At 37.8% G+C, this 17,767-nt stretch overlaps 1 protein-coding gene across 1 annotated transcript in view; it reads right to left on the bottom strand.

Annotated features, from left to right (window-relative positions):
• The window catches only part of LOC136053876 (sodium channel protein type 5 subunit alpha-like), a 31,086-nt gene extending 14,054 nt beyond the window's left edge, over positions 1 to 17,032 (bottom strand). Inside the window, exons 1-14 of the mRNA XM_065744831.1 lie at positions 16,769 to 17,032; positions 15,628 to 15,746; positions 13,612 to 13,716; positions 12,104 to 12,232; positions 11,223 to 11,314; positions 10,245 to 10,466; positions 8,134 to 8,191; positions 7,225 to 7,366; positions 6,543 to 6,740; positions 5,433 to 5,612; positions 4,476 to 4,881; positions 3,813 to 3,935; positions 638 to 876; positions 93 to 293 (exon numbers count right to left, since the gene is read on the bottom strand). Of these exons, the coding sequence (XP_065600903.1) occupies positions 93 to 293; positions 638 to 876; positions 3,813 to 3,935; positions 4,476 to 4,881; positions 5,433 to 5,612; positions 6,543 to 6,740; positions 7,225 to 7,366; positions 8,134 to 8,191; positions 10,245 to 10,466; positions 11,223 to 11,314; positions 12,104 to 12,232; positions 13,612 to 13,716; positions 15,628 to 15,746; positions 16,769 to 17,023 (2,469 nt within the window). The 5' untranslated portion in view covers positions 17,024 to 17,032. The remainder of the gene's footprint in view (positions 1 to 92; positions 294 to 637; positions 877 to 3,812; positions 3,936 to 4,475; positions 4,882 to 5,432; positions 5,613 to 6,542; positions 6,741 to 7,224; positions 7,367 to 8,133; positions 8,192 to 10,244; positions 10,467 to 11,222; positions 11,315 to 12,103; positions 12,233 to 13,611; positions 13,717 to 15,627; positions 15,747 to 16,768) is intronic.
• Positions 17,033 to 17,767: the final 735 nt, after the last annotated feature.

Below are 17,767 nucleotides of genomic sequence, written 5' to 3'. Positions count from 1 at the left end.
AAGTTCCTACATCCTCGCTACAGACAACAGAAGTATTCTCTATTGTATTCATGAAGTAATGTTTCATAGAATGATGTATATGTAAGGCTTACCAGTCTGAAGGATCGTAAAACTGACAGGGTTCCCCCTTTTCGCTTTTCATTTTTGCCTCTGTGTCTGGGTAAACTCAACTCTATTAAACTCAGTGTGACGATTATGCTGTCAAAAATATTCCATGGTTGCTGAAAATAATAGTAGGGATCTAAAGCAATGAGTTTTAAGACCATTTCTGCAGTGAAGATTCCTGTAAAGATCTGTAATCAAGAAAACAGTAGCATCAGCCTAAAAGTTACCATTAATTAATCTTTAGATAATGTTTCCACCAGTATGGTAACATTGACAGACACGTCAATAAACCCAATTTTTTTTAACTTCTAATGTACTTTCTGTTAAAATTGGAGAGTTGTTTTCTGCTTTCTCACAAGTGCATTAGAACTTCATCGATAAAATCTTGGAATCATTTGTATTAAAAATGTAGACTTCATAAATACAGAGTTTGCTAACCCTTCATTTTTACAGCTACTTTTTGTATCTCAAGTGAAAACACTCATCAATCAGTTTTTGGTATAAAAGGTCACGTGGCTGAAAATTTGCTTACCAAGTTGCCCACATTGAGCATTGATTTAAAATTGTCTGTCATATTATTGTGTTCCAATGCCATAAACAAAGTATTCATCACAATGCAAAGTGTTATGGTAAGATCAATGAAGGGATCCTTTATGAAAGCAGCCACTTTTTTCTTGATTCTCAACCAAAGTGGACAACAGTTCCAAATTAGATATTTAAAAGCAAAATCTGTCAGGAATCTTGGGCATTTCTGTTTTGATTCTTCAAGTTCTAAAAGCAAAAGAAAACTCCATTATAAACAGTTGTTGCTGAGCAAGATGGTAAAATAATTTCATCAAGTACTCAAAAGACAAGAGAAGAAATCTCAAAACTCATGTAGAGCTCCAAGGCTTCCCTGCACTTTCTATCACTCATGCATTCCTAACATCAGTAATAAGTCCAAAGGTAAAACTCAATTTCTTCTGATATTTTTTCTATGGATACAAAATTAACTGACGTGAAGTTACTTCAAAAGCTGTTGCTTCAGGTTTTAGGCATAGGATCATACTACAATCACCTAACCTAACGCAGATGTTTAGGAAGAAAAGGTTACACACTCACCCTAGATGATCTTATAGGTAACGAAGCAGGTAAGACATATTTTTCTAATATCCAGGCTGGATATTAAGAAAAAATTCACAGAAAGAGTGGTTGGGTACTGGCACAGTCTGCTCAGGGAGGTGGTGAAGTCGCTGTTTGTGTAGGTATTCAAGAGCCATGGACTTGTGGCACTGAGGGACATGGGGTATGGTCGGGGTGGGCTGATGATTGGACTAGATGACCTTAGAGGTCTTTTCCAATCTTAACAAATCTGTAATTTACTCTGATCCTTATGTAGACATGTAGGACTGAATCACTTCCAACGTTTTTGCCTCCATTGAATCCCTCGAGAGTGAATGGTAGCCTCAAATGTTCAGAGAGTAGAGGTCTCTGTTCAGATGGATCAGTTTCCTTCCCTGTCGCCTTGTTTTCCATGAACTGGGGATGGTCAGCTCTTGCACCCTCATAATAACTTCCTTAAAGTACTCCCAGCCTTCCTGGCCTCCCATGCATCCCAGAACTACCTCCCAAGGGATTATCTCATCCATATTCTGCGTTGGCAATTATGTCATAGTTTTCTGACTGCACAGTGTCCTCCTGTTCCTCCTGTTTGTTACCCATGCTGTGTACACTAGAATAAGTGCACTTGAGCTGGGCTATCTTTTGAGTGGGAGAAGCCTTAGTACCCTCATAAGCATAAGTCAGGTGTTTCCCTGGTAACCAACCTCACACCAACCCTTGTAATACTCCTAGAAAAATGTGTGCCATCCACCTCCTTCACCAAATCATGAAACTGTGGGATCTTTCTAGCACATCCCCCTCCTCAAACACTGCCATGTTGTGTACTGGCTTCTTTCTAGTGACTCCAGTTTCACCCTCACACCCTTTCATTGGTCTATCAATGAATCTAGCCAACTCACATCATAACCCCTTTCCTCTGGTGGGATAAGCTATTCCTATCAGTTGCCAACAGTCCTGGTCTCATGTGAATAGAGTCAGGGTCAAAAAACCCAAACTCCTGTCAGGCACACCAGGCTCAGAGACAAGTATTAATCTGTTGGCCCATTGTGTTCAGTCCCTTGTTATTTCCTATAACTGGGGTGATAGAGAAGAAAACAACTTGTGCTCCTGAATCCCTGACCAGTCTCCCCAAGGCTCTGAAGTCCTTCTTCAGAAGATGAGACAAATACAAACCACAGTAACCAAAGCTTCACCTTAGGCCAATTCTATTGGAAAATCCATGCCTACCATTTCTAAACTGATGCAAGCACAAATACATCTTCATTTTCTATGAGTAAAATATGGAATAGAAGCTGTTCTGCTGTTGCCATTTACAGGCTCTTGGTCAAATATAAATGTCCTTTCTTTCTTGAATATTAGTCAGTGCTCCAAAACACTTTTTATACCCTGCTGAAGCCTTGTGCAAGTTCATAGACAAACTAGAACTTACTAATCATTCCTACTGTGCGTGTATCAAGCTTTAAGTAAATTGATCTTCAGGGATGTGAAAATGTCTCAAAGGTCTGGTAATCTAGAACTGACTTTTATCCGTTTCTTCTCTGGACCTGTCCTTATTTCTTCCCACAGTTTAGGTGTAATTTCTTCTCCTCCAGATTCAAGTTCCAGATTCCATCCCACACTACTTATCCCAGTGTGAACATCCTGACTCAAATCCAGGTTTAGCTCTCATTAATTTCTTCTTAATCAAGTGCCTTCTTTAAACATATGGTACAGATCTAGAGCAGCCAGCATTCAGATTCCAGCAAAGACAACCTGCTCCCTATTCCAATGCCCATTCTCAGAATAATCCATGGCTACATGGACAGGGACCCATTGTCGATGGACCCTGTTACATGAAGATGCTGTTTCCATCCCACTACACCACTGAATATCTGCATTTTTAGTGAATTAAATCTGAAAGCAAGGCTTCAGGTGATGTGTTCCAACTGCGATTTTTCCAAGAGCAGTGTAAAGAAATTTAAGAAAAGGGACCTCTCTGACACAGCACTACCACCCTTGCTATGGCTCATACATTTCTCCAAGAATCAGCGATAAAGCTCCACATCAAAAATATGTATTTTATTCTCACTCTTGTCCAGAAAATGGTAGAACTTGAGGCTGATTTTTTTTTTCCTCAGAAAGATCTGAACTGTAACTACCAGCCAGCAAAACAACAATCAGCAAGATAGCCCTCAAAAATTCACATAGAATGGTAAGGTAAGTGCTCAGACTCCAGGAATTGCCACAATTAATTCTGCCTTTGTTATCCTAATGCTTGAATCTGCGTGCATATTCGTGATGGAGTAGCAGTCACATGGCCAAGAGGAGAAGCCACTGCTCCAGTTCTCCTTCTCATGCCCCAGAGAAATTCTTCCCTGCCAGCTTCACTCCAACCTCTTCCTCGGTCCTATGAAATGTGATCTTACAAAAGGCAAAGGATAAGTTCTAGCACACGAAGAATGTGTGATAATGCATTCTTTTTAATTAAAAAAGAGCCTAATTAGTCATGTAATTCCCAACTACAGATCTATAAATCTCTGTTAACTTTTAAGAAATGTATTGATATTTTGCTCTTTTACTCTAACATTACCTCAGGATTGAAATAAGCATAATGAGGAGCCACTTACCCTCTAAAACACTGGTAATTATGCTGACTGCACTTGCTGCCCTTTGTCTCTGAAGTGTCTCGTTAAAGTACTCCACTGATAGCTGAGGATGTAAATGCATCATGCTGCTCTCATTATACACAGCTGGCTGCTTAAAGAAATAAACACAATTAGGGAGATACCACAGGAATAAAATGAAGCAGGATGCAATGATGGGTAACTATGAAAGTTAATAGGAATGATGACATGCAGCCAAATAAATGTACCTGTCTACAAGATGTAATAGTGCTTAAAACAAAGATCCTACACATCAGTAATAATTATACAGTAAATGGATCCCTCAAGCATGTAGCAGCAACAGGCAAATACATAGCTTGGAATTAGGCGTGAGGGCAAGCAGACCCAACAATCTTCCACAGACTAATGGAAATGGAGAGAGATGAGGGGTAAAATAGTAACAGCACATCTCTACCCATTTGCATGGGGGACTTACAGACAAAGCTTCTGCATGATGCTAAAGATGCTGTACAGGAGAAGGACCTAAAGGTGCTGCTCAAAACAATCATCCTGGACAGGGCAAGGGATAAAAAGATTTTCTGGTGGGTTACAGTGCCAGCACTAGTAACCCACCAAAAATATATATATATGGAGAAACGATAATATGAAGTATATACTTAAAATAGCAGTTTTCCTTCCTCAGATCTGCCATTACTGGTAGAAGCATTACCATTTCAGAAGGGGCTGGATCTAAGCCATGCCCTGTAACCTTGCTGTTTCCTCCTCCCATCACCGAAATCACACCATTGCAGTCATCTGTGTTGGCCCGCTTGCTGCTCTGCATGCAGCTGGGGGTGGCAGGGTGGGATCCATGGCTCCTTTGGCTTTGCATGCTGGAGCGTCTTCCCACCTGTGGCACTGACATTGACCTGCCCTGGATCTTGTTCTCCCCTGTGCTGCCAGCCCTCTCATCAGTGGAATCCACACTGGAGTCGACTTCTAAAGCAGGTATTTGGAAATTGAATACACTGCCATGGCTAAGCCTGCGCTTCACCTGATTGGCGTTGGGTCCATACACCAAGCCAAGGAGGGACTGAAAGACCAAAGACAGAAATAAAGGGAAAATGACAGAACATCATAGAGAAAACTTGTGGAACAGATTAAAGTTTAGAGTTTCATAAAATTCCTTATCAACCATATCAAGTCCAAAACTCTGATTTAATTTTGATTATTCAAGAAGAATTTTGCTTAGGTTTTAAAAGCCAGATAATAAGATCCTGCTGGCTGTATCAGCAATTTTTATGTATAATCATTGTACTCACATTTTAAATAAGAATTTTTAAAAAGAAAATGATGGCACTAAAGTTAAATCCTGATAGCCCTTCATTTTTTCTATTTCTCAGTGATAAGGAAAATGTATTTTAACTGCTGTTACAACTTTTCTTCCACCCTTTGCTTATAGTATTACCTTTTCAAATTAATTTTTTCATATAATTCCTCCTTATCTCATAAGGATTATGCTTATTTTAAAAGTTGAAAAGTGATCGGTGTTTGCATCAGGATTTTGTTCATGCTTTCAAGCAATTTATTTTAGTATTAAAATTGGAAAAGCTTTAAGGATCTCAGATTCAAACAATAGATTACCAACTTTCGTTGACTGTCTGCGAGCAGTGACTTGGGAAACTGTTCTTCTTCATACTCTTCAATCCCCAAGGACTTGTTTCTCTTTTTCCTATTGCTTCTTTCTTTTATTTCTTTGGCAGACAAAGGAGAGCCTTCGAAGGAGCTAATTGACAGGATATCAATGCCTTTAACATTCAGTGACTAAAATTAAAACAAAAACATGTGTGGGATTTTTACTTACAAAATAAGCAGTAAAAAACACTTCTGTGTTCTATATTATTTTTTCTTAACAATCTGTGTTTCACAAAAGTTGGTAAAAATCTTCCAATATGTGATAATAGTAAAATAAAGAGAAGTGAATTTCTGCAACATAAGGAGCAGTGAACAATTTGCTATTTGCAGTATGTTACATGATCATGTGTATTGCGCCTGCCAGGGGCAAAATAATCACACTAAATTTCTATTCCTCCATATGGCATAATTGCTTACTATAAAAATACTCAGCTTGAAAGTAGTTCTGTTGAATATATTTTTTTCCCCAAATAAACACTCAAACAGTATTAAAATTCTTGTCTTGTCACTGAGTATCCATAGGACTCTATTCATGCTGTGGATCACTTGCCTTCCCATATTGAATTTAGGATTTGAATGTTTTCAAAATGGGGAGGAATATTTCATTCCAGAAGCTTCTAAACTATGAAAGTTACAAATAACTTTTCACTCAAGTACAGTGTGCTCTGACTGAGATTTTACTGCAGTTAACAACTCAATTATTGTATATTCCTCTGCTCAGCAATCCACAACGATGAAGCAGAAGAAAAAGATGACCATGCATTACTTTGGAAGCTGTTAGTTTATGGAATTTTATATTTTCCAATTTTTAACATTTCTTACAACAGATTTTAAAGATCATTATCCACAAAAAAAAAGTCATTGTTGGAGAAATATGGATAAAAATATACAGCAGGACAAGGAATTTCTCCTGTATCTCTAAGAATCACTGCTTCTAACAACGCTTCTCTTCCCACAGATAACTATCATATATGGCTGTGTACAGAGAGTGATGCATTTTCTTACATATCTAGTAACACAACATCGAGACTAAAGTTTGCAATAATATAATTTACATACCTCCTGCTCTTTCTGTAATAATTCCATGGCTTCCCGAATTTTCTTTTCTTTTGCCTCTGTCTCAGCAATGGTGGCCTTGTTCTGATCCTCATATGCCATTGTTACTACAGCCAGAATCAAATTGACTAAATAAAATGAGCCCAGAAAGATGACCAGCATGAAGAAGAGTATATACATCTTCCCAGAAGCTCTGAGGGTCTGTAAGCACAACACGCCAGGGATAAGAATTACCATATTTAATTCCAAGTAGGCTTTCAGTGTGTCATTGAATTCTTTAGAGGCACTCAGATTTCTAGACAAAATGCTTTAGAAAGATTAAATGGAAATATATCTCCCTCAGCCCTTTCCCCCATCTTTTCGATGTCATTGCACGTGAATCCATGAACATATACTCCATGAGAATGGCTTAGGAGACATTGCTGCATTTTGAAGGACAATGTGGAACTCTTTTAGCACTTTTGGAAGCTATAAAGACAGCAGTGTAATAGGACTATTGCTTGGAAGCACTTGAACATCCCTTTTCAGGGAGTCGAGGGCAGACCACAGCTTGCTGGAAGTGAGAAGGAAGGATGTGGATACCTGTTACGGTTATGACTTGTGTCTACTTTTATCAGACATTTCCTCTCTAACAATTTTTTGCTTCAGACATTGCTCTGTTCTGAATGAAACATGAAGCTGGTACCTGCTGATATAGACGCTCCCAGTAGTCCTGGGTCATCAAGCGGAATAAGGAGAGAAAGGCCCAGCCAAATGTATCAAAACTGGTGAAACCATAATCAGGATTTGGCCCAATTTTCAGACATATGTATTCTGGAGGACAGGTCCTAGAGGTGAAAGTAAGAAAGCACAGCCCTTTTAACTGAAGGTTTTGGAGGAAGACTTAAGCTTATGTGGGAATTTGGATTATTTATTTAGCTCTGCTTTTTCTTATACTGAAAGCCAAACTTCTACTCCAGGCAGTATTTGGCTGGAAATTGGAGAAGAAAATAAAATAGCACCTACAATTCAGCAACAAAGGAAGAAGAGAGTCTGGAAAAAACTACTAACCCAGGCCAACCCCATCATTCCCATGAAACCCTTCATGTTTTCAACTCTCATACATCCATTGGGAGGAGAAAGATAGCACTTCTGGAAGGCATTTAGACCTGAGTAAACCAACTGCACGTTCACACTTTGTTGTTGTCTCCGTTCTGGAAGGTCGGACTGCCGAGGGCTAGCGATCTTCCACGCTAGGGCCACAGCCACATACAGACACCAATATGGTGATGTAGAAAATGGCAAAATAACCTTTAATAAGGCACGACAATTCTTTATATACATAACCAGCATCGTCTACGCCCCTTAAGCATGCATCACCCATAAGTCTCAGAGCAGGGGAGGTCGTATCGTGTCACATCCCAGTGCCTCGTCCACGCCTACTACAACACTTCGTTCTCAATGTGTGTTATCTGACCCCCAGTGTAATTTACTGCCTGAGTTCTGCAATCAAGGAAAGCCTTGTCTCTATTTCATTTTCATCTCTTATGACTGAACAAAGAAGCACTGGGGCACGGAAAAGTTTTGAACAAGAAATATTCTGAAGTAAATTTACCCAGCGCCAGGACCACACAGCAAGATGTCCGAGGTACCTGGCTTGATGGCGAAGTGTTCTACAGACAAAAGAGAGAGAGAAGAAATGTAAAACCAACACATTTTCTTGTCTGTATCCCCTATACTTCAATAGAAGGGATAATCGTACTACTGAGTGTGTGTAAGGGTATGCGCATGTACATGCATCGCTTCAAACAAATGATAACAAAAATACTGAAGGAAGAGAGATAGGAAGAGAGATGCGTTTCCCCACACTCACAGCAGCTGCTCCCTATTGCAAGATGTCCTTTCCCCACTTCCACACAGGCTTCTCTATATGCATACATTTCAGACTGAGGAAATCCCTAAAAACAGAAAGCTTTTACAGTATTATATCTTTGTCGCCAACGAAGAACTGGAGGGTGCGAGCTCTAGAATAGCTTCACATTTGGCAGCTGTTGACAAATTCTCTTGCCTGTGACAATTGGCTCTCTAAGACAGAGTTTGGACATTTTTGGGGGTAACATAGATGATTTCTGCTTCCAAGTAATAAAAAGAAAGTCCTGCTTGGAGAAGAAAGAAAGAGTCTTTGGCTGTACAGCTAAAAACCATGCCACATCAGTACTCTGTGCAGCTGGAAATCAGGTCCTAACTCTGCTCAGCTAAGAAATACTGATCTGTCCAGCAGGATGCTGAACCCATGCCCTTTTTGATCTCTTCCCCTATTTCTCTTTGCATGAGTTACTCTGATGCCTGAGCTAGTATCAGACAGAAGGTAATAGCTTCAATGATGAGGGATAATTATTGCTATTAAACTGTGGGTTTATTATCCCAGATGTAAGGGACATCTCATCTCTTCCTGACACTTCTCAAATCTCAGCTGGACTCATCAGATAAGTCAGTGTGATTCAGGTCCAGCACAGAAATCCTTAATATCTGTTCTACTCTACTATGTAATTACACCATACAGGCTACTCTCTGCCCACATTTTGTTTGGCTCTACTCCTGCCAACTGACAATAGTTTATATAAGCTGATTCAATGACTGAGCTTCGGAAGATTATAGTAATGTGTAGTTTCCATGTTGGAGGAGAGAACTTAACATTAGGACAGGACCAAAACAGGCTGTAGAAAATATGTCAAAAAGACATTTAATTGAAAACTGTCCTTACAACATGGCAAGTCATAAGTCCTGTAGGAAAGTTTTCATTAAATCTGACTGGCACTTCTTTTTTTTTTTTTTTTTTTTTTTTTTGGCATAATTGCAAATTGTGCCGGGGAAGATTTAGATTAGACCTGAGGAAACATTTTTTCTCTGAAAGAGTGGTCAGGCACTGGGATGGCCTGCCTAGGGAGGTGGTTGAGGCACCATCCCTAGCGCTGTTCAAGAAGCATTTAGATGAGGTGCTAAAGGATTTAATTTAGTAGTTGGGTAGAGATAGTGATAGGAGGATGGTTGGACTAGATGATCTTGTAGGTCCTTTCCAACCTAATGAACCTATGAACCTAAATGACCCTGCATGCAAGGTGGAAGGGATATGATGGGAAGAAGATGAAGTTTGAGAAACAAAATAGATTTTGAATTTCTTGAGGCCTGCCTTCTCTGGGCCTTTACACTGCATATATTTTATCTTGTAAGATCTCTTCTCTACACTTCTGTCACCAGCTCCAGACAAGATGTGTATGAAAGATGTATATTTTATATATATATATATGTATATCTTATAGATAAAATACATACCTGATGTAGGGTACATATGCTATGAAAGTAATGTTGGCTTTAAAAAAAATTCCTAAGGTTCCAAGATGAAGACAACATAACTGAGCAGCAAATGAAGATGATAGAATCCTTGAACGCGTAAGGAAAGCTGAACTTTGGGAAATTACATCAGAGAACTATCTCATGTTTCATTTGTGGTCATGTGATTCCGAGAAATACAGCTTGAAAAATTAGGAGTGTTATACATTATAGTGAAGGAGAGTTTTCCTGGATGGCTGCAAGCTGCTCTTGCAATATGAAGGGCATGATCAGGTAGTCATGCATCTAGATATTCAATCTCATATACAGCAGTGGTTACACATGCACACACGGGTATTTACAGTGCCAGATAACATAAGAATTAAGAACAATTACCTGTATAATTAGCAAACATTGCAAAGGATTCCCATGTTTTGTTGAGTAAAAAATCTTTGATACTGGAATCTGTGTAATTCTTCATACACTTGTGTCTCAGATTGCCCTTGAAAAGCTGGAGGCCTATGAGGGCAAAAACACTCAGGCAGAAAACAGTCAGGATCATCACGTTGGCAAGTTTCTTAACTGACTGGATAAGTGCGCCTACAATGACCTTGAGTCCTAGAGAGACAACATACAATGGGAAAAACATGATGAAACACTGAGAGCAATTAATATGAGAGCAATTAATATGAGAGCAACTTTTTTTCATTTGACTGACTCTACAACTTTCAGATGTTCCACTATTCCCTGTAAGTTGTCTAGGCAAGGAATCAGGGATAGTCTACTTTTTATTTACATAAAGAGTAGCTTGCCATAGTCCAAACTCAGAATCCATGGTCAACCTGTATGCAATAATGAATGTGATAAAAAAATAACAAAAATAAAAAGGCAATACAGAGGCAACACACTGGTTTTCAGTTTGCATTTAGCCATGTAAAAACAACCACTAACTATATAAGTAAGAGAAAAGTAGGGGAAAGGTGACAAAGAATGCATCATCCCAAAGATGCTGAAAGATAATTAATAATGAAGACTGTTGTATCACTAGAGGTGTTTCTGCTGAACCATCACATGTAGGCTAGCTAGAAGAACAATGTAAAATCAACACAATAGCATGTTATTAAAATTGCTACAATCTAATAAAAGTAAATTAAACATGTTTGTTTATATTGCTTGATTTATTCTGCCTGGGCCAGATGGACTGGAAAAATATTTGTGTCTGTATATTGAACTACATCTGCAGCCAGTAAAAGATACAGAAAAAAAAAATGAAAGGAAGAAAGGGAATGAGAAGGAAGGAAAATCCAATACTTTGACTGGAGTAAAGAATCAGATACAAGTCACTGAAAATATTCAGCAAATAGAATTTCTTACCTGGGACCACTGAAATGGTTTTTAAGGCTCTCAGAACTCTGAACGTCCGAAGGGCTGACACACTCCCCAGATTGCTGAACGCTCCCACGAACCTGGAGAGTCAGGAAACTTTGATTAGGATAAACAGAACACTTATTTTATTGTTATGTTTTAACTTCTAATCATCCCAAATGTGTTTTGAACTTTAATAAACTACATAACAAGTGTTTATATATATATATATATATATTCATAAAATGGAAAGCCTTTTCTGGATTATTAGAATTTACTTACAGGGTAGCTCTTGATTTGGGTAAAGCTGAGTTTTTTGTCAGTATCTTAAAATATTATGCACTTAAAATACAAAGAAACACATCACTCAAAATTATTCTATCCAAGCTGAACCAGTTTAAATCTATCTCCCTTCCATAGTTACTTGTAATCAGTATGAAACCTTTCTAATTATTGCAAACTGAAGGCTGGACTGTGAATTTTGAAAGATCTGAAACATAATCCACTGTGCTGGTGTACACATAGAGCTCTGTTTTCAAATATACACTTTCATCCACAATAGTAACTCAGGTTGGACAGCGTAGCTATTACACTGAAATGCATTCATTCATGTTAAAGGGCTGCAGAGTGGTATGAGATGGGACTGAAGAGATTAACTGCATCTTGGTCCATTCCCTTTTTGAAAGATAAATGTATCATAGTTGAGCAGAGTGATAAAACAAGGGAAGAATCAATGGTTATTGACTCTAGATGGTCATCTGGACGAGATGATTTCAGATGTACCATATTTTATTTATTTTTTGTACTGAAGGCACCCCTTTGTCAGTAACAAAATCTTCAAATACAGAGCAGAAGCATGGGTAGTCCATATTTTATTTGTTCCCACTTACGCCATAATGATCACACTGAAATCCAACCAGTTCCAGGGATCTCGAAGGAAAGTAAATTCATTTAGACAGAAGCCTCTCGCCAATATTTTTATCAATGATTCAAAAGTGTAAATGCCAGTGAAAGTAAATCTAAGTACCAAAGGAAAACAGCAGCATTAGTAATTAATGTAAGAGGATACGAGATGCAGTCAGACTATTTACTGTCTAGGCCAGCAAACCAAGCAAAAGTAATGGAGAAGTGACAGAATCATAGAATCATAGGGGTTGGAAGGGACCTCAAGAGATCATTGAGTCCAACCCCCCTGCCAAAGCAGTTCCCTACACCAGGTCAAAAAAAAAAAAAACCAACAAAAAACCCTACTGATTTCAGAGTCTTTACATGTAGTCTGAGAAAGTAGTTGACAACTATCCAACCATGGCTACTAACATACATGCCTGTGACACGCTTTTGCTGTGTTCAGTAATTTCTTTCAAGCTCTTCTGTGTGAGTCTCCAGAATATGAGAAACACTGTCTACTTGCTGAAATGAGGATCAAAATTCATGCCCCATTCTGGTTTCAAATAGCCAAGTGAATGCAGGATGGTCTGTGTATTATTCACTTGGGGTACACACTGCATCCATTTCTATACAGAATGTTTGTAATGCTTAGAGAAATGCAAAGCTAAATAATTTTCAATTTAAGATGGCAATTATTCTTATTAATGGAAAATTATCAGTAAAAGCTCTTCTGGACTTATTAAGTGCACTTATTTCAACAAGGTAGCAATCTCCCTAAGGAATTCAAAAGGCATTCATTTGGTACTCAGTAAATGCACTAGGAAATTATACATGTGTAGTACTTCCCTCTTCATTTAGAAATAATTATTCTGAAATTATTACTGAAATGCATTTGAACAGCAGTTTTGATGCCAACAGCAAGAATAACTGTTATCTTAACTTTAGTGCACTCGTAGGCAGGGAAGCATCCCCTGAAGATACGTATATTAGGACCATGCAGATTCTTGTTCCCGCTTGCCTATGAGTTTGCCACTCCCAGTTGTTTCAGCATCATAAATCATGAGAGAAACAATTTGGTGACTGTTTGTAAACTAATTAATTTGTATCTTTTCCTTTATGTTGTGTTAGCACTAACAGAGTTCATAGTCTAATATTTTTCTAAAGACATTTTAAATTATAAACGTATTTTTATTATTTCTAATATTTTTATTAAAAGCCAGTAACTTCCAAATCAATTTAGAAAGTGGGAAAGGCGTGATACTAGTTCAACAGAACTTTTGTAGAGCATAATCTATACACTAACACTCTCCTGTAACTCCATAATTACTATGGTTACTGAGACTGGAGACAAAAATACCACCTTAAAGCAAAATCTTATGAAGACCTAACACAAGCAATTGTTTTCCAAATCCCTCATAAACTACCTTGTATGAATGATAGAGAGTAGGCTAAATAGTTAATTAGGGCTACATAACTGAAGCACAGACAGCACTTACACACAGATACTTACTCAACATACTTGCTCCACAATGGAGATGAACTTTTAGAGGACTCATTCTGAGCCATGAACACACAATTAGTTATAATTGTGCATATTATAAACCAAGTGAATAATGTAAGTCATGGGAGTGAAGGCAAAGAATAAGACATCAGATTAGAAACATAGTTACATACCCCACTGTTTAGGAAATTAATATTTTTAGTATTTTTAAACTGCATGTAAGGACTCTGAGCACATATATTCACTGATTCTGAGCCACATTAGATGACAAAACACTGCTATTATTACCTATGCTGTCTTGATTCTGTACAGCCTCTAGGCATTGCAGTCTTGGTAAAATGACTCCTAACCACTGAGATAGAGTGAGATGAAGGATGCATTTTTAATTTTATTTTACAGCAAAAAAAAAATTGTTAGAGACTGTCTGACTCACTCAAGGTCTCAGCAGCAACCAGGATATAACTGAGAACTGAATCCAATTGGAATCACCTAATTTCAGTTTTCCTTGCACCAGGAAAGACACTACAAACCCGTGTGAATAAAACATATTTTGCTGTTCTCTTTCTACCTCTTCTTTCCTTTTACACAACTTATGTAATTTGCAGAGTTTTATCTTCAAATAAACTGGGAGCTTGACAGTGCTGAGAGAAAAGGTTTGCAGGTAACAAACAAAAAAGTTCTTGATTACCACTGCAACATAACTACTGATGATAATAAAGTAGTTCTCATAGAACGCCAATGGAAGTACATTTATTTTTAAATGAAATGAATAGCTCATAGAAGTTAAATAACATCCAGAGTCTAAACTCTGTGACTTCTATTCTCCTGTAGGGTCAGAACAAAATCTGCCATGATACTTGTGCATGCCTCAAAGGACAGCAGATGCCAACTCTTGGTGTTGCCCAGCTATTCTTGGGGACCTACTGACTGTAAGTTAGGAAGTAGACCATGAGTATCTAGCTCAAGTGTTGATACTTAAGATGAAGTACCTTTCTCTGAACCTCGTGCTTAGTGTTCTAGTACACCTTTGGCAACCCAGGATTGTAGATGAGCAAGAGAAAGACATCTATCCTTTCAACCACCAGTTCTCTCAATCCTTCCAAAAAATGCTTTGTATTTAACCATAGGTACATTCAAATATTGCCACAAACTCAGGAGATGGACCAACTGGTGCTGAAACACCAATTATAGCCAACATGTTACCCAAGGAAGCCCTCAGATGAGAAACCATCACTCCTCCAAGAATACCTGTACTCTGCTATGACCACAGCTTTGAATCTATTCCAATGCTGCACAGTGTGAAGATGGCTGAAAACCTAAACTCCATGCAGTAACACCACAGACTGTGCTGGCTCTGATTCACTCCTGAGTGACAGCATTTTTGCTATGGTCCCATTTTCAAGCACCAAACTGGAAAAATACACTAATGAGTCCCATTCCCTAAGTGCATGATTTGGGCTGTATCACCTTCTTATTCCAAAGGCATCCTTTCCCTACAGTAGTACCCCTGACAATTTTTACTTTCATATACCAAAGATATATATTTTAATCTAACTTCCAGAATAAATACAGTATGTGCAATTGTTCAGTGTTTTCATATGTGTGCCTGCCTCAGTGTTTTATTCTTAAAAGTAGCCAGTGATCTGCTTCTGCAAAGGAGTTGAATTCAATTCTTATAGTTTGGGTAAACAAAACATGAAGTAAAGAATGGATACCTTATTAGTTTCCTCACTGAGAAAGGCCTCAGCACGAGATACAAGACATCAGGTAATCAACATCAGAGATCATGCTTATAATACAAAATAAAGTGGAAAGTCAGGCTTTGAAACCCTGAGTACTCATAAAACTGTTTACAACTAAATGAAACAAGAACATAAAGACAACACTAATATCTAATGTAAACCATAATTGGAAGTTGTTTGGAATGAGGAAAACCTAGAGCCATTCAATGCTCTAAAACGTAACAGGACAGGATAACTCAGATCTTTGTAACAAAAGAGAGTGAATGAACCCAGAAAAGGATATGAATGTATTGAAATTTTAATTGCTGCTCTTCGGATTGGATGGAAAGGACTGAGAATCCATAAGGCACGTGTAGCAGTAAACCTGAAGATTGTTTTCTGTTTGTTTACCACTATGAAGATCTTAAAAATAAAAGAAACAAAGTAAAACTTTCAGGAAGCTGAAATATTATAAATGTAATGAAATATTTTATTACACCCTGTTTTATGAAAGACTCTGATGTTAACTTTGGTATGCTTGTTTAAATGAGAAGACCATAATTTTTGAAATCCTTTTACCATATACTGATGAATTAGTTAATATCTGTTAACTATTAAAACTGAAAAAAAAAGCTCATCTTGAACTTCCTTTTTTAAACCTTGATCCTTATAAAGAACAAAATAAGTTTTGCTTGTGGCTGTGCTCTTTGGGTAAATTGGACCTCTGAATCAAGCTGTAGAAGGGTAGAAGGAAGAGTTGCACACTTTAATGTTATTGTTAATACAGATAGTGATTCTATAGCTCAAGATTGTAGAAATTATCTCAAAATATTTCTCAATTTCTCAAGCAATATCCTTCATTTCCAACAGATTATTTCCCATTTCTCTGCTCTTTATTAACAATTATTTTCATCAGTCATTCATGACTAGAATATGGAACTTGAATAAGTAGGTTTTAAGGTTTCACCAGCAAATATTTTATAGTAATTGTTATACTTGGAGGATGATTTATTGTACACGTAAGCAGAGCACAACCATTGAGACAAAGATGAAGAGTTTGAAACCATGAAAATAAAGAACTTCTAAAATCATAATCATTTCTGGTAGATCTGACTCAAAAACCTCATTTTCTTCACTTTTTCATTTCATTTTTGATGTTTCCATTCTGATTTAAATGCTAATGCATTTCATAATATTTAATTCCTGTAATTTAAAATAAGGCTTGGTGTTTTGGTTTGTTTGTTTGGGTTATTTTTTTTTTTTCTCCTGAAGATTACAGCATGTCATTCAGCTGTGCCAACTTCACACATTATTATAACATAGGAAGGGATGATAGTTCTTCCAAAGGAGCATAAACAAGACTGTTTCACAGATTATTCACATAACCAGTTTATAGCCACATAACAAAACACATTAAGATCTAAACAGTTTGGTTTGGCTCTAACCTTGCAATCTTTGTAGTATGGGTCAAGGTCTTCCAATGGTTCCCCAATAAGTTCTGGAGGAGGATTCCCATAGAGAGCTGGCAATTTTTGGAAAGCTTTTAGGTCAAGCTGAGGACGTGGTTTCTCCTCAGGTTTCTGGTCTACGGTACTTTTCTGACAATCCTTCTTGGCAGCAATTCTCTTTTCAATAGCAGCTAAGGATTCTGGAGTGAATTTACGGAAGTTGTTGGTACCAGGTAGTGTGAAATCAGCCATTTTTCATTCTTCTTTTCCTGTCAGTGTTTCTATCCAAACAGAAAATAACTGAAAGAGAAATCAAAACTGGTAACTCCAGAATAGGTCAGTAATGAGAGTTCAAAAACTGTCCATGCATGCCAAAACCGTACATTTCTCAGCCATCACATTATAAAAAGAAAATACATATGTTAAGAAGATGTTTTTCAATGACACATCTGTTCAGTACTTACTTTAAATTATGTGTATCTAATAGGAGGGGGGAAGAGGAAAAACCTCTATAACTTAAAGTGGCATAAATAACTTCTTAAAAAGACCTGTTAGCATAATTACTCATGAGCTATAGTTTGGACAAACAACGTGAGGGCTTCAGTTAGCATTTGGAAACAGGATAGTAAAAACCACTGAATGCAACCTCATCAAATATGCAGAAGCTCCTTCTACTACAGAAAGAACAGGTATGAAAACAGCTAGTGCCAACATATTCAGATGGATAACCTAATCGTGTGGTGCGGTGGACATCAGCATAGTAACAAGAAGTGTCCAAGTGTTGCAAGAGAGGACAGCTGGGAGAAACTTCAATAGAGATGGCGATAAACCCTCAGCTTTCTCTGAAAAATCTTTCATTGCATAAACCTATTTGGTGCTGGATGCTGTGTGACAGTATCTAGAGAAGTGTCTCCGTGTGGCTGCAAAAGGTTTACCCAGCCAAACCCTTCTAAGCTACCACTTTTTCACTCCATCTGAAGGTTACCTGGAACAGAG

This window comes from Cyrtonyx montezumae, unplaced genomic scaffold (genome assembly GCF_038088225.1).
Source record: "Cyrtonyx montezumae isolate F1298 unplaced genomic scaffold, pur_monq_1.0 scaffold_32, whole genome shotgun sequence".
In the NCBI taxonomy this organism is placed as follows: Eukaryota; Metazoa; Chordata; class Aves; order Galliformes; family Odontophoridae; genus Cyrtonyx; species Cyrtonyx montezumae.
The sequence above is the reverse complement of the archived record's forward strand: the minus strand, read 5'-3'. Positions and strand labels throughout refer to the sequence as shown.